Source organism: Panthera uncia (genome assembly GCF_023721935.1).
Source record: "Panthera uncia isolate 11264 chromosome B2 unlocalized genomic scaffold, Puncia_PCG_1.0 HiC_scaffold_24, whole genome shotgun sequence".
In the NCBI taxonomy this organism is placed as follows: domain Eukaryota; kingdom Metazoa; phylum Chordata; class Mammalia; order Carnivora; family Felidae; genus Panthera; species Panthera uncia.
Genome location: NW_026057580.1, coordinates 13,183,361 through 13,203,606, shown reverse-complemented (window position 1 = coordinate 13,203,606; position 20,246 = coordinate 13,183,361). Strand labels below are relative to the sequence as shown.

The following is a 20,246-nucleotide window of genomic DNA, read 5'->3' as shown; positions in this document are numbered from 1 at the left end:
AGATCCCGTAGAGGAACTTTCCATCCTACTTACTATGCAGAAGATTGACCCTCTTGATTTCTCTCTTTTGTATTTCCACTGCAAAACTTAGCTCTAAATTCCAAATCCAGCTAAATATTTGCATTGATTTCCACAAATAGATAGAATGCCTCAACCTTTAATGAGTCTGTATTAGTCATATTCATCTTCTGGGGCCCAGTGGACTCACAGAAGAGTCTTTACCCTTATCAGATACCTACTAATTGCATTTATTCTAATATATTCCAACTGACACGAAGTATTTGAAATTAGAATCAAGAAAACATTCAAAAAAAAATCCTGTGTACTTATATATCAGTGCCAAATGAAGGGTTAAGATAACAATTTGTGTGATTGCGGGCACAACGGATACGTTATTTAAAGGGCATTGTTGGAATGAAGTTGAGAAAGAGACTCTAGAGTAAATTCCTATTTGGTTTATTGCATATCTTATTAAAATCATAACAATGGTCAAGATCTGGTTTGTTTCATATTGTACACTTTATTTCAGGTTCAGCTTAGATAATTAGCAGATGTTCTCATTGAATGGGAATTTTTATATTCTTTTACTAGCTATTGGAAAAGCATGCACAAGGTACAGAAAGAACATCTGAAAAGTACAGAAGGATCTACAGTGAAAATGTCTCTTCTAATCCCTGTCCTTTAGATACCCATTTATCAAGCTTTGAGCAGTGGCAGTATCATAGCCAATGAGGTTTATCCGAGGCGCGATTATTGCTAATAGATACCCATTTATCCTTCAAGAGATAAGGACTATTACTGATGTTTGGTGTTCCCTTGCAAAAATATTCTATGCTTAAATGAGTTTATAATGTTCGGCCTTTTAAAAAAATAAGTGGTAACATAGTGCCACCCAGTTGGACACCTTGCATTTTTTCATACAATACGTCTTAGAGACAGTTCCATAGGAGTAGGGATGGAACTTTTGGTGGTTGATGTAGTTTCTGTTTCATTCGATGGATGTATCATAATTTATTTTAGTGTTCCCTCATTGATGAATATTTACCTCATCAATCCTAATAGTTCTGCAGTGAGAGTATAGATACGATATATAAAATTGTGTACCTGTGTAATATATTTGTAGGATAAATCCTTAGAGGTGAAATTGGGTCAAAAATGGCGGTCCATTTCCATTTGACAAGATTTTGCCAAATCGCCATCCATAGCGGTCATATTAGTTATACTCCTAGAAGGAATTATGAAAGTGGTCATTTTAGTAATTATCAGAAAAACAAATAATCATCATGTGACTATGACTGACCTCTAGAATACAGCTATAGTAATACACAAACTACTGTTTCTTCCTGTTGATTCTTTAATGTTAATGACTGGCATGTGGTATCCATTGAACTATAAAGCAATTAAAATTATTGCCCCAATTTTATAGATGAGGAAACTGAAATGCAGAGATATTACATTACTTGACAGGACTGGTAACTGATAGGATCTGGACTCAGGTATTTGGAAAACCAGAGCCTGCAACTGAACCACAAGACTACCTTGCTCGTATTGAACATTTTAATTTTTTTAAATCACGTTACATACATTTCTTGAGCTGGTATCCATACCCTCCTTGCAGATCATCTTTCTCTTTCTTTTGTCTTTTTGTACTTTCAAACCTGCCTTTTTACAGATGAAGCAGATTAAAAGAGACAGGTTTGTTTTATTTTCTTTTGGCCCTAGGAACCAAGGTAACATGATTGTTTAGGACAGACCCCAGTATTATAAATAAATATACAGCAATTTTATATTTTTCATTTTAAAATTGATGACCCTCAAGTTATTTCAGAAACATGCCCAACAGGTCCCAAAGAAACATTTGTAATGATAAATGTTTAAATGTTTTTAAAAAAAAATAACTTCCTTTTATAACTTCTTTCAGCAAGCCCCCACGACGATTCTCATCTACACGCAAGTGGCTGTATTCTCCTGCACCCTGACAGGCAGGCCTAGGTGAAATATTGTGGGCATAAAAATTGCATTTGGTAGGTCTGCTAAGGAAGGGGTCACGTAGAAGTCATCTTTGATTTGTTAATGGAATTTTTTTTTTAAACGTAGTATATGGCAGCAGGAATGTGCATCCCAAAGGGGAAAAAAACGTCCATTTTATAAAAGTTTATTTTCATATTTTATACACTGTAGTTCTGTTGTGTGTTTTTGATTTAGTAACAATTTATGTGTTTTTCTGTCGCAGAGCACTGCGGCCTGTGGTGTTGAGGCTCACAGCGATGCCATCCAGCCCTGCCACATCAGAGAGGCCGTTCGACGCTACGGCCACAAGATTGGCCCCCTTTCCCCATTCACAGTACGTAATAACAGAGTTATAAAAAGTTATATTTATAATCTGAAAGAATTTTGATTTTCAAGTGGTCAAATGAAGAAGCAATGGAATTGTTGAAAGCAATTTGTGGCGACGGTAATTTTGTTGTATAAAAGTGGCATAGTCCTCTTGGGAAATAAAAGTTAGTCATTTTTGTCTCTTTTTGGAAGGACAATTTTTTTCTACAAAATATTATTTTCTTTCAATTACAAATTATGCTTTTTTGTTGTTGGGGCTTATATTTTCTATTTTTCGAAGCTTAGGTTTATAAAACTTTTTTGTCAAATTATATGTATCCAAATATTGCCAGAAGCACTTTATATTTTAAAATTGGTTAGATTGGCAATGCCACTTCTATCAGATGTCCTGCTCCTAAACATACTTTGAGTTGGAAGAAGAAGAAATGATTTCTTTACTGGCTTTGAAGTAGGCTGAAATGCAGATAGTCTTTCACATCTTCAAATGGTTGTAAAGCTTATAATCAGGGTTTGTTTTTTTTTTTTTTTTAATGGAGAATTAAAGACTGTATTTCAACAGCCTAAAGAAAGTGTGTGTATGTGTGTGTGTGTGTGCGTGTGTGTGTGTGCATGTGTGTGTGTGTGTGTGTTTTATTTAAATGCTCATCTCGTGGCCGTTTTAAAAAAAATCTTTATTCCTGTTAATAGAACTTTCTCCAAGTCTTTCTCTGTTGAGGCATGGGTTTGATATTCAGAAAGTGAAGTTTGATTGAAGGCTGAGGAACATTAGAATTTACTATTTGTTTGGTTTCTTCATATTCATTTCTGCTTAATACACTAAAGCAGACTACATATATGTTTAACATTATACACACATACATACATACATACATAAATAGGTATAATATACTATGCGTTTTCTCCTGAGGATGGGTTTTACTATTATCCATTGATAGAAATCATGATTTCTATCATCTCCTTTTTTTCTGCATTTTAGTTAAAAGGAATGCTTGCTTTCCATTCTTAATTTTCATTAGTGAATTATATGGATGCTCATTGTGACAGCAAGAATGTATCTCAAGCTTTGTATATTTGGGTCCAGAAGTTTTTTGTAATCATAACTATTATTTTCACTTTTGTTTAATATGTAAAATTTGTCTTCTATGTTATGAGGACATGATTTTAATACACTGATGAAAGCAATATATCCTTCTGCATGAATGTTTTTAGATCATTCAGTTGAAAGGACAGAATGAATCAAGTATCTCTTTTTCTTTTTTCCTGCATGGTAGGTGAGATGATTTTTAGTGATAAGGCAAAATAAAAATGAAATTTAGAAAAATATGAGATGGTTGGAAGAATTTAAAAACTGAGATTGAAAGAACCATCTTCTAACAAAGGATTAAAACTATCAAGTCCATAGATAAGAGCCAAATAATGACTAAAAGGTTGAGGCAGTGGAGTGGAGAGAGAAGGAAAAGGGGGCAGGTTAAAGAATAACAAGGGGAAACAGGATTTTTGAGAAAGAACCTAACTAAAATAATGGATAAAATTGCATAAAGGAACATCCAATATAAGGGGAAAATCTCCTAGTCATAAGAAGGAGTGGTGGCTGCTTCATTCTTCCAAGTTTTTTATATGTAAATACATTGGACCGATCATTTAACCATCTTGGTTGATGACATTGTTTATATACGTGTGTGTGTGTGTGTGTGTGTGTGTGTATAAAGGAGGTTTTTCTGGTGTTGGGGGATGTTGATGTATACACACACACATATACATATGTACACACACATACATATAAACAATGTCATATATATATATATATATATATATATATATATATATATATATATACATGCCTCACTGGTATTCTGTTATTCATGTATGTTGCTTTGATAATCTGAGATTATCAGATGGTCAGAAAATGTACTTGAAACCAAGTTCAGATATGATTTAAGCTACTGTTTATGTAATAAACATATAACCAATATGGTTTTTTAAATTAAAGGTTGCAACTTTTAAATGCTTAATTTAAACAGATCTGGAAAAATAGAACAAATAAACCATGACCTCGAAAGTTCACTTAGCCACTACCAGAGTGACAGCAATTGGTAAAAATCACCAGAGAGGGGGCGCCTGCATTTTCATCAGTCCTCAGAAAAGACCCACCTTGAAAAGTCTGCTTTATTACCTAGAGCTATAATAATTTGCCCAGGCTGCAGGACTGAATGTGCCTACTCTATTTTATAGCATGATTAATATGATCAGGAAGACCTAGTTTCATGGTATATGTTATATATAATACATAAATCTGTCCCTTTTTTATTGAAGTATCATTGATACACAGTGGAGTTTCAGGCATACAACATAGTGATTCAACAACCCTATACATCATGCTGTGTTCACCACAAGTGTAGCCACCATCTGTCACTGTACAACGCTATTATAATATTATTGACAATATTCCCTATGCTGTTCCTTTCATAAATCTGTCTTTCAGATTAGTTAAAAATTCTCCTTAAAGTGGGACAGATTTGCAGACTGGGTATCTAACAATATGGCGCTTCTCTCCTGGCCCCCCACATACCTTCAGCTGCTAAAAGGAGGTGCTTCTGATGTTGGGGCATGTTGATGTCCAGCTCCTTGAGGCTCACTCCCTGAAATAATACTTCATGCTGCCTAGGGACACTGCTACGTAGGTTTTGAGCTGCAACTCGTAAGAAGAGAGGAGGCATGCAGACAGTCTGTAGTAACCATGGATTGAGACCTAAATTTTCATACAGAAAAGTTGAGCTCAGTTACCTCTAGCCTACCAGTTCCTTTGTAAACTGAAATGCTCATAACAACTAGCTTATACTTATGAGACATAAAGATTGTGTCCTTGCACCATGTCATTCCAAATCTAAGTGCTTGTCTGGTGTATATATAGATGTGATGGCTAATTTAAAATAGCCATCACTTGATTCATGTGTAGCCAATTCCCAATACTTGGAAATTGATTTAGAGAATGAAAATGACAGTAGGTTACACAGACATCTAATTCCAACATCAATCAATCAATAAACCCGGAGCAATCTGCTTTTAGTGAGTCCTCATTCCGTTTTCCACTCTGTTAATGACTTTTGACGTAACTTTGTACAAAAATCACAACATGCTCGGTTTCAGAACTACAGTTCGTTGCATAAAGAATTGTGAGTTCCTCACCCAGGCAATGAGTTGAAATGTCAGAAGAAGAGATTGAAGCTGTGTTAGGTGGAGATGAGGAGGAAGAGGGAAACGATGCTTTGCACCTAGTGGCTGCTGACACAGAGAGGAAAGGGGTGGAGAGCTGAGACACCGGCCAGCCTGCCGTTCATACGCAGGTGGTGGAAACACTTCTCAGCCACCATCTCTGACCAAGGAGTTATGGCAGTACTGTGTCTAGCCTATTGGTTTTAGTTGGTGATTTCTTTCTTTCCTGTGTTCTCCTTTATTCGCAATCCTATGCAGAAGCTCAGAGAAAGTATCATACCTAGAAGATTGATGTAATTTTTCTGAGGTTAAGCTATTAATTAGACTAAATGATATAACCAAGGTCTAAAATTTGGGCCTTCCAACTTCCAGCCCCAAAACCTGCCTCCTAAAACACATTTGCGATTGTCCCCATCCCTCTACGTACCTGACTTTCTGGATACACATACTAAAGAACATTTTTAAAACCGAATTTTACCTTTTGCCTGTTGTTTATTTTTCCTATGATTGTTTCGTTTTCCCATAATTCTGGAAATCACCTCAGAGTCTGTGATTTGGGGGCGCCCGGGTGGTTCAGTCAGTTGGGCGTCCGACTCTTGGTTTCAGCTCAGGTTGCGATCTCACGGTTCGTGAATTCTGGCCCCACATCAGGCTCTGCGCTGACAGCACGGAGCCTGCTTAGGATTCTCTCTCTCTGCCCTTCCCCCACTCTCCCTCCCTTTCTCTCTCTCAAAATAAATAAATAAACTTAAAAAAAAAAAAAGGCACCTGGGTGGCTTAGTCGGTTAAGCATCCAATTTCGGCTCAAGTCATGATCTCATGGTTTATGAGTTAAAGCCCCACGTTGGGCTCTGTACTGACAGCTCGGATCCTGGAGCCTGCTTTGGATTCTGTCTCCCTCTCTCTCTGCCCTTCCCCACTCATGCTCTGTCTCTCTCTCTCTCTCTCTCTCTCTCTCAAGAATAAATATGTAAAAAAATTTTTTGAGGGGCACCTGGGTGGCTCAGTCGGTTGGGTGTCCGACTTTGCCTCAGGTCATGTTCTCACAGTTCATGGTTTGAGCCCCACGTTGGGCTCTGTGCTGACAGCTCAGAGCCTGGAGCCTGCTTTGGATTCCATGTCTCCCTCTTTCTGGCCCTCCCCCACTCACATTCTGTCTCACTCTCTCAAAAATAAACATTAAAAAAAATAAATTAAAATTTTTTTGAGCTTCATCAAATTCAGTTTATGTAAGTTATTAAAAACAACTTTCAGAGACTGTTGAGTATATCAAAGTTGGTGATAATTTTTTATATTATTTCCACAGTTTTTACATTTTTTATATTTTACTGATACCATCATTTCTTTAGTAATTTTTTTCATTTACTGAGAGTAGTGTTAGTATGTTAGAAAATTAAGAAAACACAGAATAGTAAAGGGTAAAATAAAACTTACTTCGAGAAAGGTATCAGAGCCCCCCAATAAAAAAAGTGTAGCAAAAGCTTTAAAGGAATTGTCCTATCAGAAAAATCAGTTGGTATTTAATTGTTTGAAGAATATTTTCTTCTCTCAACCTAAAAATTCACATGCTTTTGGTAATGGCTTTTAAAAATATATTCTTGGAACTTATTTGTGCAAGTTTTTTTTTTTTTTAAGTTTATTTATTTTTTTTGAGAGAGAGAGTGCGTGCAAAGAGGGAAGGGCAGAAAGAGAGGGAGAGAGAGAATCTGTGCTGACAGCACAGAGCCCAATGCAGGACTAGAACCCACGAACTGCGAGGCCATGACCTGAGCCGACATCGAGAGTCGGACGCTTAAACGACTGAGCCACCCAGGTGCCTGTATTTGTGCCAGCTTGGAAGTAAAAAGCATTTAAAGTTTTTGTGAACAAAATGTTTTTCAGGGAAAATACTCCAAAGAGTAACCCAGGGTAGTGGTTGTTCATCATGTAGAGGAAGGTCAAACGTGTGTTGCCCTTAGAGCCTCACTCTTTGCACGTGGTGTGCAAACAATCCCACCTCTTGGTGGGAAGTACTATGAGTGGCTGATATAAAACCAGGCGTGTAATTTTGAAAGCCAGAAACAGGAAACCGTGTTCGCTGGGTGAGATGACCTAAGCCCGTGTGTAATGCCTAAATCTATTTTAGCTTCTCCTGAGTGATATTCACAGTAGAAAAATATGTTAATCTCCCTGAACTTGCATGTTATCAGGTGACTCTTCCATTGAACTACAATACTGAGACGAGACAGTTGCTTATTTAAGCACCATCGTTAAGCTAAATAATCCCTTACGTGCACCCCTAGCAGCGAGTTGTGCTTCAGTATCCATTCTGCCATCTTAAATTCTAAGGTAGGGTCACAGTACTGTATTTTAGAGCTGGCTGACACTTGAGAAGGCCCAGTTAGTCTCAGCCTCAGAGAAACTTGGCAGTGTACCCAAAGGCACCTTGTAAGTGAGTGACAGGACTGACCCCAGAATCCAGCCTCTTCACTCACAAGTGTACTGTTCTTCCACAGTGATCCTTTACTTTGATGTGGGTATATCTATTGTGGGTTCGGGGGGGATGCTCTCATATCATTTGTTCTTAAGGAACGTTCAAAATAGACACATAGGTATAAAAAATGTGAAATTTCCTTTAAGACTTCCTTACATGAAGCTTCGAAAAACAAAAGTGGCATAGTGGATTGCTTTCACTATTTTGATCTAGACTTTCACATTCATGAATAATTCTTGCGTCATGAGTGCATTAGATTTGTCTGCATTTTATTTGTTCGGCATGGAAAATTAAATGTCACAAAATATTAGAATAATTTTCAAATGCAAATACCAAGTATAAATGGGGTAAGAATTCTTAAATAGTTGTGTTGTTACTGGAAGCAAAAGTTTTCTCAGTACATTTTTTGGAAGTACTAAATCTATCCTTAGAGATTGGAGCAAATGTACCTTTTTAGATTTGTGGGCTACTGATTCTCTGAAATAAATTAACATATGGCATATTTATCATATGAGAATAACCTAAAAATGAGTGTTTTCTAGAAAAAAATGCAAAACTTCTAACTGGTTTTAATTTTAAAATAGGGCAGGGAGATTTCAGTGACAAAATTTATTATGTCAAATTATATGAAATTGTGGTTTCTCTAGGTGAAAAACAGTTGAATATCGGGACAGCATTCAATTTCGGATTACTTAAGGAGAGAATGTTTGAAATGTAGGGATAAAGAAGTTGGAAGAGTTTGGCAGAGAAAACCATTAGGATCTGAGATGAGTGTTGGTTCATATCAAATCATAATTCATATACTATTTTAGAAAAACCTTTTCACTTGTGTTATTTTTCCTCACAACACAGCAAGATGAGTGTTAGTTATCCCACTTCATAGATGAGAAAATTGAGATGTAGAGAAAAATTAGGGCACCTGGGTGGCTCAGTCGGTTCAGTGTCCGACTTCGGCTCAGGTCATGATCTCATAGTTCATGAGTTTGAACCCCGTATCGGGCTCTGTGCTGACATCTCAGAGCCTGGAGTCTGCTTCAGATTCTGTCTGTCTCTCTCTCTCTCTCTCTCTGCCTCTCCCCCGCTCACTCTCTGTCTCTCTCTAAAATAAATAAACATTAGAAAAAAATTTTTTAGAGAAAAATTAAGTAACCAGCTTAAGGTTACATAGTAAGTACCAGAGTTCTGTCTGTGGCCAGGAATATTCTATCGATTGCCAGGACCATGGGCTTCAGTGAATTCTTACTAATCCTACTCGTTAAACTTCCTCTTTGCAGAATGGTCTCTGTTCTTACCTTTTTAAGTGGTCTTATCCTCAAAATATGAGACCATATTGTTTAAACTACATTGTGTAGAAGACAAGTGTATGTTCCACTAGAAAAGGGTTTCTTCATAAGATATTTCAAAAAATCGATATGTTATATCTAGAAGATCTACTCTTAAAAGAACAGTGAAGGTGTTTCAAAAACAAAGTTATGGGTGAAAGTTGTAATATTGTATCCATCACAGTGTCCACTTTATTTTTATATTTTATTTTATTTATGCAGCGTTAAGAAGTTTTGATTCACAAATATAGCAGTTCTCAATAATGTTCTACACAGGCCTGCAGTGGTCTTGGCCCAAAAGAAAAATCGTTAGAATTTTTTGCTTAAAAGTTGTTTGAACTAACAATATTTAACAAATGCTCACATTTTTAAACTAGTGATATTTAAAGAGAATCAATATATGCATTTCTAATCCAGGGTGACACTTCTTGGATTTCTGGAAAAATTTTTTTAAGGTATCTTAAAACATTAGAAGCTACTCAAAGATGTCATAAAGAAAATCTCAGTCACCTGGAGACCCTTTTCTGACAAATACTTGCTTAAAGTTTCAGGGTCAAGTTTATTTTGCTTTGCCTGTTAAATCCAAATTTGATGAATGAATAATGAACTTCATTACTGAAACTATTTCTGCTGTTGTAAGCAGAACATCATAATTCTGTGTTGCCAGATCGAGGCGGCACAATCTCATTATACTGTAAAAGCTGTTTAGTTCATTTTTTAAATCATCAGACAGCAGGGAGAAGGAAAGTGAGATCTTCTCTCATTTGAACCCTCTATCTGCACTAATACCTTAAATTAGGCAGCCAGTGATTTTGTTTATAAGGACTTATCCAGTTCCAGTTTGAAAATTCAAGTATTATTGACAACTAGTTTGTGTCTGCAGTAAATAGCTACTATTCAAAGGCATTTTGCTTTTTTCTGCCTTCACCTCTGTGTCAGAAGTAAAGATCTCAAATTCGGTTCTGCGTTGGGTAGAGACCCTAAGGTGATGTAGTCATTTGCCCAGTTGCATACAGAATATTTCTCTGGTCTGCTTTAAAAGCATCCACAAACAAAATCTAACAAGCCCAAATTCCAAGACGTAACCTTATCCTAATCAGCAAAACGTTTACAGGAAGTTCAAATATAAAATGTGAAAAGGCAGAACCTTTATTATGAGTAGCACAAAAATTGTAAATGGACATTCAAATCAAACATCATGAGGAGGTGCCTGGGTGCCAGTCAGTTGAGCATCCTCCTTCAGCTCAGGTCATGATCTCATGGTTCGTGAGTTCGAGCCCCGCATCGGGCTCTGTGCTGACAGCTCAGAGCCTGGAGGCTGCTTCAGATTCTGTGTCTCCCTTTCTCTCTGCCCCCACCCCACTCATGCTCACTCACTCACACTCTCTCTCTCTCTCTCTCAAAACTAAATAAACATTTAAAAAAAATTATGAGGCCCCTAGAAAATCTTCAAAGAATCCTAGAGTTTTCAGGAACATAGTTTGAAAAGGAGAAAACCAGTCTTCTGTAATGGGGGGGACACGTTTAAAGTAGATCTCAAAGTTGAGAGCCCTAATCAGCTCTGTGTAATTTCTCCAAGTGTGTATCCTTCAAAGTCTTTTAAAATTTGAAGTAGTTCAAGAAGTTAATGAATCTCTATTTATTGCAAAAGGCAGGCTGTATCTTGGAGAGTAGAGGAGGAATTCGAACAAGGAAAGAGGAACGTTTGACAACGAAGAGAAACTTTTTGAGCAGAATATCCGAAAAGGACAAGATCTTGAGATTTGAACGTGTTATTGCAGTTTCTAGGTTTTTGCAGTCTTCTGAGGGAATGGCCAGAGAGTGGGAAAATATTTAGAGTGACTCCCAAAAGGAAATTATTTTTTCTTTAAAAAAAAATCACAGGATTCTTTTAACTCATAAATTCATGAAAGCAGCAAAAGGATTCGTTGGGAGGAACTAACCTCAGCTGAGATCTTTCTAAACTTAAAAACTGTGCTCTAAAAATGGCAAGAATCCTCCTTTAAGTCTGTGAATGAACAAGAAGATGATATATATTTACATCTACAATGTCAGTATATTAATTAATAATAATAATAATATTAAATTGTTCAGGTTCACCTAAGAAAAATCCTATTTGAATTTTCAATTCATATTTTCTATCTAAGTAGGTGAATATTAGAAAAGAGCACACTGGTTTTATTAAAACACATTGTTTGTTTACCATCCCAGAAACATCGAACATTCATAAGGGAGTTTTGTTCAAGTGAAACATTTGTGTACTGTTTTATTGGTACTGTGACAGAAACCCCCTCCAACAGCCATGATGAGAGCCTGTTGAACTGGAGGTGATTTACTTTTTGATGATTTCTTAAATAGTGTTACATACTTTAGTCTCGCAAATATAATCATTGAACTGTCATTTAATTTACCGATGTAGTTGCAGACTTAATCCCACAACATAATAAGTGGATTGTTTTAAGTGGAAAATTTACACCTTCCCAAAATGAAACTGATACCTGGCTTTTATTGTAGCCAGCGTGTATTTAAGGCTCTATCCAAGGTAGGAAAAATACGCAGGAAAAAAATAATTATGCCTTGTTTTCCCGACTGGTGTTTTAATTATGATTTGATTTAAACCAAATCCCCTAGGCTGTGCATGCACAGATCAAATATTCCACCCCCACACACTGCCTCTGCATGACCCCAAGCTGTGAGAAGAGAAAATTCACGGCCCATATGTCAGTCAGATGTTAATTCTTGCCCTGGCACCTGGATAGGCTCTCCCACCTGATTGGAGTGCACTTTGCAGTTCTGGGCATCTACCCAACATGTGGAGTAGGCTCTCCAGATCTGGAAACATTTTGACTGATTAGTTGGCAGAGGTCGTGAGGGCAGAGCCCAATGTCAGGCTCTGAATTTGCCCAGGTGCATTCAAGGTGACAGTCGGGCAGCTGTGCCCCTGATGGAAATACCAGGGAGGAGTACTTGAGTTGACTCTCTGGCTCCAGAAGTTCACAGCCTGGCCTACAGGTTCCTGTCACTTCCAATTCAAACACTTGTGCAGATTTTATAGTTTCCAGTAGAGAAGTTAGAAACTACATTTCTGGCTCTGATTTAATTCTTCATTCCTGATCTAACCTAAAACACCCATTCCCATACTCTAGACTAATTAGGTAAGAGCCTCATAAGTAAGTGAGTTATAGTTGACACGCATTTCTCATCCAGGCAAGCTTTCAATAGTTTAAAAAAGAGAGAGAGGAGAAGAGAAGAGAAGAGAAGAGAAGAGAAGAGAAGAGAAAGAAAACTAGCCCAAGTTCTATAATGTGCTTTTCTCTGAACCACTGTCTAAAGAAGACAGGAATAGGGGTCAGTCCTCATGTGGGCAGACACCTTCAGTTTTTGGTGGTTCTTTTCACTCACACAACCAACTCACACATGGCTAAAATTTTTAAAAATGAAAAAGAAGGTAAGGCCAGACTCCATGCTACTACAAGTCCATCTGTCACCCACCACCGCTGCTGGAAAACCAATTCAAAGCACGTGCCTCCCTGATAGGGTAGAAGCATCCGTCACATACAAAGGACAGCAATTGCTTTCTGAGTTGAACGGTCCATTTGGCAAAATCCGTATTTGTACAATTGAACTGCTCATGATGGAGAAGTGGAAGGTCCCTACATGTGTTAACGTCCCTACATGTCCTCGGGCCCCTACAGCTCTGACACCTCCATTTATTAATTCGATAAACATTTTCCAAGTACTGTATTAGAAATACGTTGAAGTGGGGGTATGGAATATAGAGATAACGGGATGTTCCGACACAGTGTAGGAGATGTGCATACAGGCAGTGCCATGTGGCCAGTGGTGTCACAAGTTTGGACAAAGTGCTTCGGGTACAGAGGGAGGGCACAGTCTGCCTGAGGAAGTCAGGGGAGCTTTGTAGGGCCATTGACATTTGAATCGAATTTATGAAACAGAGGTAAGGGAAACGAGTAAGAATTTGGAAATGGTATTTCAGGTAGCAAAAGGAGCAGGGATAAAATGGGGGAGGAATACAGATGTATGAAAGAAGTATGGGGCACCTGGGTGGCTCAGTGGCTCAAGTGGGTGTCTGACTTTGGCTCAAGTGGCGATCTCACGGTTTGTGAGTTCGAGCCCCGCATTGGGCTCTGTGTTGACAGCTCGGAGCCTGGAGCCTGCTTCAGATTCTGTGTCTCCCTCTCTCTCTCTCTCTCTCTGCCCTCTCCTGCTCATGTTCTGTCTCTCTGTCTCTCAAAAATAAGAAAACATTAAAAAAAAAAAAGAAAGAAGGAAAGAAAAGAAAAGGAAGGAAGGAAGGAAGGAAGAAGTACAATTGTTTAGGCAAAGTTGAGGAACCAAGTCTTGAGTACCCTGAGGGGAGGGTGGAATGGGGTGATGACAGTTTGAAGACTTTGAATTCCAAGCCGGTTTACCTAGACTTTATGATGTCGGTCAGCAGTTATCTGTGCTCTACAGAAACCCCAAATTATTGTGCGGGCATTGTGCAAATAATAAAGCGTTTTCTCTGAATAATACACATGAATTTTTATCTCTGATACACATTAGGTTCTCAATAAGATTTTGTGGGCAAAATTTCTTTTTAACGACTGATACGGATCAGGGAGCTATTTGAGAGTTTTTGAGCAAGGAGTGGATATAAACAGCTCTGTATTGTAGAAAAATAACTCAGATGGTGGTGTAAAGGAAGGAGTAGGGTTACAGGGTAGAACAGGCACAGTTCTAATGAGAGGCCAATTAGGTGGCCCCGCAGTATTGCAAGCAAGAAGGCAGAAAAGGCTCTGCTAAGTTAATGACATTGAGAACAGACAAGAGAGAATCCATTAAAGAGATTACTTGTCGTGAAGAATAAGTAGAACGAGACCCTGAATGAAAGAATAAAAGATGACAAGTTTATAACTTAGGTCAATGCCTAAAACATACAAAAATATTCTCAAGAATAAGTGTTCAGGGGCGCTTGGGTGGCTCAGTCGGTTAAGCGTCCAACTTCGGCTCAGGTCATGATCTCGCGGTCCGTGAGTTCGAGCCCCGCGTCAGGCTCTGTGCTGACAGCTCAGAGCCTGGAGCCTGTTTCAGATTCTGTGTCTCCCTCTCTCTGACCCTCCCCCGTTCATGCTCTGTCTCTCTCTGTCTCAAAAATAAATAAACGTTAAAAAAAAAAAAAAAGAATAAGTGTTCAAATGCCTACAAAGAATTTGCGTGAAGTTTAAAGATTCAACAAGGAAACTAATTTCAAAGGGCTTTCCAGAAAGTGGTTGGAGGGCTCAATGCATAGATCACCTGAACTTAAAAAAAAGAAAAGAAAAGAAAAAAGACATTCTGGCTTTCTATTTGAACTTCTGGAAGTGTTTATATATGTGACCAGGTAGTCCCACATATTATTATGCTGTTCTGATGAACAGATTGACTTTCTAAGTCATTAATGAACTTGGTCGTGCATTCCTGAAAGATGACTGTAACAAGATTTCAAAAAGTTTGTTGTCATTAAAGCCACGCCTGCAATACCTTTGAGCTAGTGTGTAAGTTGCAAAGCATCATTTTTCTAAACTTTGATGAGCGGTTTCCATCTCAGTGCAAACCCATTATCCCTGCCACCACACACACCCCCAAAACAAGAAATTGTAAGGAACGAGAGCAGCACCAACTCCGACAGTAGATTTTTGACGACTGGTGGACGGATATGCTGTTAGGCGTGTTTTCCTCATTAGAGCAAAAGCCCAGTCTTATGGATCGCAGGGATGCCTCTCAGCGGAGACCCACTACATGCAGTTAGTTCGCTGTTGCCTGCACAACTGGTCCACCTCGCCAGGCACTTCCAGTCTGTAAGAAGCCCAGTCTCCATTTCAGACTTTCTGCCCTTCCTCACTAAGAGCCCCTCCTTCAGATTTATGAAAGAAAATATTTCTTTCTGTGAAAGGTTTTTGTACACCCGCATCTGGAAGTGTTTATTTCAGTGGCATGTAAGCTATCTGTGGATTTAGTTAGCACCAGACCCCCTTTTGTGTACTCCTGCCTTAAAAATTTTATAAATGATCTTATTGAATCTGTGCCAGCGTGCACATGGTTTGGCTGATGGCTACATATATCCCTTACCTGCCAGTCACCTTTGATTTATGTCCCTTCTGCTAAGCTTTTACCTTCCAAAAATGGTGCCACCGCACTGTCCTCTAAACCATCCTATTGATGAAATTACTCCAAGACGAGTTGGTATGTTTTCGGTTGCCTATGGACAGATGAATTTATATTTGTCTGCCCTTTCCCACTTCTGGTAAAGCCACTTAGAGAGGAGGATTGGACATGTTATGTCATCAGTCTCTTTATTCCAAATGAATACCATCTGAAACACTATGCCAAGTCAAGACCAAAGTGACAAAGAAGTGTTCTTTGGCCTCCACTTCGGGTATGAGGCCCTTTTTTTTTTTTTTTTTTTTTTTCCTGCAAAGATGCCTGGAGACTTTTCCTTTTTCAGAAAAGAGGAAGTAAAGTCTCAAACAAAGTAAGTAAACCTCATCACAAAGGTAGAGACTTTGTAGGCTTTACACAGCTTTACTAGTTTGTGAGTTTTATGGTGTTTTCTGGAGAAAAGCAGGTGGCCTGGTAGTTCTTTAAAATGTGGGCTATACGTGGTATTGGTTGTGAGGAGTTTCATATTTCTAAGAGAGATCCTAAAGAGCTAATTTTTAAGAGTGTTTGACAAAAGGATGCATCATTTTGGACTCATTTCCTGGGAGTTCACTGGTCATCAGACATGCCCTTTAATTCGATGTTGTAGGTTACTAGCTATCACCACCGAAGGTGACCTTCATACTTAGAGCGAATTTTCTAATGAGGAAGTCAGTATTGTGCTAATAGAGCATGACATGATTGATGCAATTTTTAAAGTAGGTTTTAAACACTCAAATATCTCACTTAAGCAAGCTTGGCAAAGACCTGCTCTTCTTCTATTCTCTATGGTGATAGGGAACTATTTTTAAATTTCATGATTGTGCTTAAAAAAGGTGTGGAAGCATCTGAAACAACTCAGATTATACAGATCTCAGTATCCTAGTTCACAAACTATTGTAAGCACGGGAAAGAACTTCTAGGCTGCTTGGCTGTGGGCCCAGCAAGCCTGGAGGCATGTATTCCAGAAGACTCAGGCAGCTTCATTTACACGCCTGAAAATGCATGTGGAACTCCCTGTGTTCTGTCAAGGTGAAGGGTGTCTCAGGAGCGTGTCAGTCACAGTTGCGTGGTCTAGTCAGTCATGGTACTGACATGCTTTTCAGAGAAGCATTACAGGCAGGACTGCTGTTGTCAGAGAATCAGCACCAGAGAGGCAAGCAATGTATTTCCATTTAAGTTGGCACTTTTCTGAGAAGGAGAAAAAAATGCACATACACACATATAATCTTTTAGATCATTATAACTTGTTTGTATGTGTGCCTGTGTGTGTGTGCACACACATATGCACGTGTATATGTACATGGTCCCTTTTAAGAAGATGGTCTTCTGAGGTTTTTAAATGTATATCATTTAGTCATTACAACAACCTAGAAGGTAGTACCACTATTAGTTTCCTAAATAAGTAGAGAAATATAAAAATATGGTCTTAAAGGAACCAGCATCACTGATACTGTTTCGTGGAAATGATTACTTAACATTCTGCCGTCTTTGACGGTTTCTCAAGAGTTCTGAGTCAGATGACTTTCGCCTGAGCTACAGTTTAATCAGCTGTACAAATAAGCAACTTTTAGTAAATATTTAGTGATAACCCTTAAAAGCTCCTAGCACAGTGCCTAAAATGTAAAACATGCTCCCCAAAATGCAAAGAATGCTTTTAAAAAAAAAAAAAACCGTTATTGTCCTAATAGAATTCAAAACGAGAGATGAAAAGGCCAGTTTACCAACAACACCCTTGTAAGAATTGCAAAAGGAGGCTCAAGCCTGACCTCTGAGCATGAGGTGGACACCCAGACCCACTCGTTGGCCGTCTTTGTAGCCTTCAGAGAATTCCCTTGTGTTTCTGTGTCCATTTTTATAGTTTCACAGTTTCTTAAGATCCATGAACACTAGGCGCCTTTCCTGCCCCACATTTTGCCCTTGTGTGGGCAAACAGGCTCATGCTGAGGACTGTTTCACTTCCGGTGGTGGTGGCATTACTGACCACATATGGGCAGTGAGGCTTAGAGGCAGAAAGAGTATATAGTGAAAAGATGAAAAGCCACAGAAATTGTGGGTTGCAAAAGTGACTACCAAAAGCTTTTCCAGAACGAGAGTTTTGACAAGTTGGAAGCTTTAGGCTGAAAGGAAAGGATGAAAGATATAGTGCGTTGCCAATGGACTTTAATTTTCAGTTTCCAATCTGTGGGTCAGGGAAGGACCCTGACGCAGAAAAGTTTCCTACTCCAGCTTTCGCCCATTCCTAAACTTCTGTTAGTGGACAGTCACTGTCCTCTTATTCTGTACACATGAAAAAATGTAATATTTCACATATCTAGGTGAAAGGATCCGTAATTCAACAAACCTGGTTGGTGATGATACTTTCATTTGGTCAGTAGTATGACCTTTGGTCCGTTGTCTTGAGCCATTTTAGCATAATCTTACTTGAGTTATTCAAGACAAATGAGAACTTGTTCTGTTCCCAAAAGTCTTCTAAGAATTTAACTGTTTCATCTCTATTCTCAGATTGTTTCAGCATCTAATAGTTACACGTGTTTCTTCTAACCTAAATTGAATATTTTTCTTTATTTCTACTCATGAAAGAAAAATACTATAAAGTTACATGAACAAACTATGAGGCTCTTCCTAATTTTCGTAGCAGCGTTTCTTAAATACTTGCTTCGGAAAATGTTGTCACTGACTCCACTTTAATCTTAAGATAGCTTTGGAGCACCCAGACTTCTTTTAGAGACAAAGTCTAGAGAAAGAATCCTTGCCTCTAGAAAAGAAATAGGTAGGGGTGCCTGGGTGGCTCAGTTGGTTCCGCGTCCAACTTCAGCTCAGGTCATGATCTCACAGCTTGTGGGTTCGAGCCCCGCATCAGACTCTGTGCTGATGGCTCAGAGCCTGGAGCCTGCTTCAGATTCTGTGTCTCCCTCTCTCTCTGCCCTTCCCCCCACTCACGCTCTGTCTCTCTCTGTCTCAAAAATAAATATTTAAAAAATTTAAAAAAGGGGCGCCTGGGTGGCTCAGTCGGTTAAGTGTCTGACTTTGGCTCAGGCCATGATCTCACGGTCCATGAGTTCGAGCCCCGCGTCGGGCTCTGTGCTGACAGCTCAGAGCCTGGAGCCCGTTTCAGATTCTGTGTCTCCCTCTCTCTCTGCCCCTCCCCTGTTCATGCTCTGTCTCTCTCTGTCTCAAAAATAAATAAACATTAAAAAAAAAATTAAAAAAAAAAAAGAAATAGATAGATCTAGGCCCAGGGGGTTCCTGGTGATGCAGGCCATGGTAGGAATCCACATCTCATTTCTTTATTATTTCCTTGACTTTCTCAGAACTGTTTTCTCCTTTTGAATCAAATCCTAAACTTTGATCCACTTCCTCTTAAGATACTTTGTATTTCTTGGTCTGACCCAAACCTAAAGAGGACGAGTCCTCAGGTAGACCAAGAAACCATGTTTTAACCGTCTTAGCATCTCCCTCAGCAAAGTACAATGTTTTCTGCTTATTTGGAGTTCAACGTAAAAGACAGATGAATGGATGGACAGACCGAATGATGATCTGAAGAGAGAACAGCTTTCCAAAGGACAGTTTCCCATTTTATTTTATTTTATTTTTTATTTTTTTTAACGTTTATTTATTTTTGAGACAGAGACAGAGCATGAACGAGGGAGGGTCAGAGAGAGAGAGAGGGAGACACAGAATCAGAAACAGGCCCCAGGCTCTGAGCTGTCAGCACAGAGCCCGACGCGGGGCTTGAGCTCACGAACCGCGAGATCATGACCTGAGCCGAAGTCGGACGCTTAACCGACTGAGCCACCCAGGCACCCCCAAAGTTTCCCATTTTAATCTCCCTGGTCACTTTTAGGTCCCTTAAACTTGGTATGCCCTGTATCAGTGTACCCTCCACTACCTATGATTAAACAACCTCTAGATCACTGCAGGGCAACAAAAAGAATGTAGTTGCTTCATTATTACTATCAGGCATTTATCGCTGATTCTTCCGTGATCGAAGGTGAAATAATGCCCAAGCTACCTCATGAGCAGTATCTGTTTTAAAATTTTGTGTTCAGTGGGTACTTATGTACCAGACATACTTTAGAATCCTTAGCATACTGGGAAAAGCCTGAAGCTCTGTTCCCGACATCATGCTGAAACTGTACTTGGAGCTAACATACACCTGTTTCATTGATTGACCTTTGCATTCAGCATTTCAGCCCTGAGAACAAAGCCCCACACACTCAACCAGCAGAAGGAACTTTGCTATCGGTTGCAGGGCTCCAAAGCCTATCTCTTATCATCACTCTTCAATCGTTTTTACAGAGTGTGGTATTTAGGACACGAGATAATATTTATAAAACATTCAAGCCACACAGTTTTGTTTTATCACAGAAACCAGTCTTGTTTTCGTAATTGCTCTTGATGGCAAGTTGTTTTCCGTGTGGGTTTTTGTCTTTTATCTGGATGAGCGCTGCCCAACTCTTGGGCTCTAGAAGTGGGAAATTATTCTTTGTAATGGTACTTGTTGAGGGCAGATTTTAGTCAATGTGGCCGTTTTTATGAACCATTAAACTGAAAAACTTTGAAGGAGGACTAAAGTTGATAGTTACAAATATGAGACCATACTGTGGCAGAGGTGATACTGAGTCACCACTATCCATTCAGAGAGCTTTTGTCTGAAAAATTTTAGGCCCCAGAAATAACTACGCGGAAAACAAAACTTGAGGAACCAGAAATAACAG

The 20,246-nt window shown here is 38.8% G+C and overlaps 1 protein-coding gene and 1 non-coding gene across 4 annotated transcripts in view; both read left to right on the top strand.

The window, feature by feature from the left end:
• The window catches only part of SUPT3H (SPT3 homolog, SAGA and STAGA complex component), a 537,375-nt gene that overhangs the window by 449,122 nt on the left and 68,007 nt on the right, over positions 1–20,246 (top strand). For all 3 annotated transcript variants that reach the window (XM_049652810.1, XM_049652809.1, XM_049652811.1), the window contains one exon: positions 2,234–2,344. In XM_049652810.1, the coding sequence (XP_049508767.1) occupies positions 2,234–2,344 (111 nt within the window). The remainder of the gene's footprint in view (positions 1–2,233; positions 2,345–20,246) is intronic.
• Positions 700–845, top strand: LOC125939250 (U4 spliceosomal RNA). The gene has a single exon (XR_007462993.1). It is a non-coding gene; the product is annotated as a U4 spliceosomal RNA (small nuclear RNA).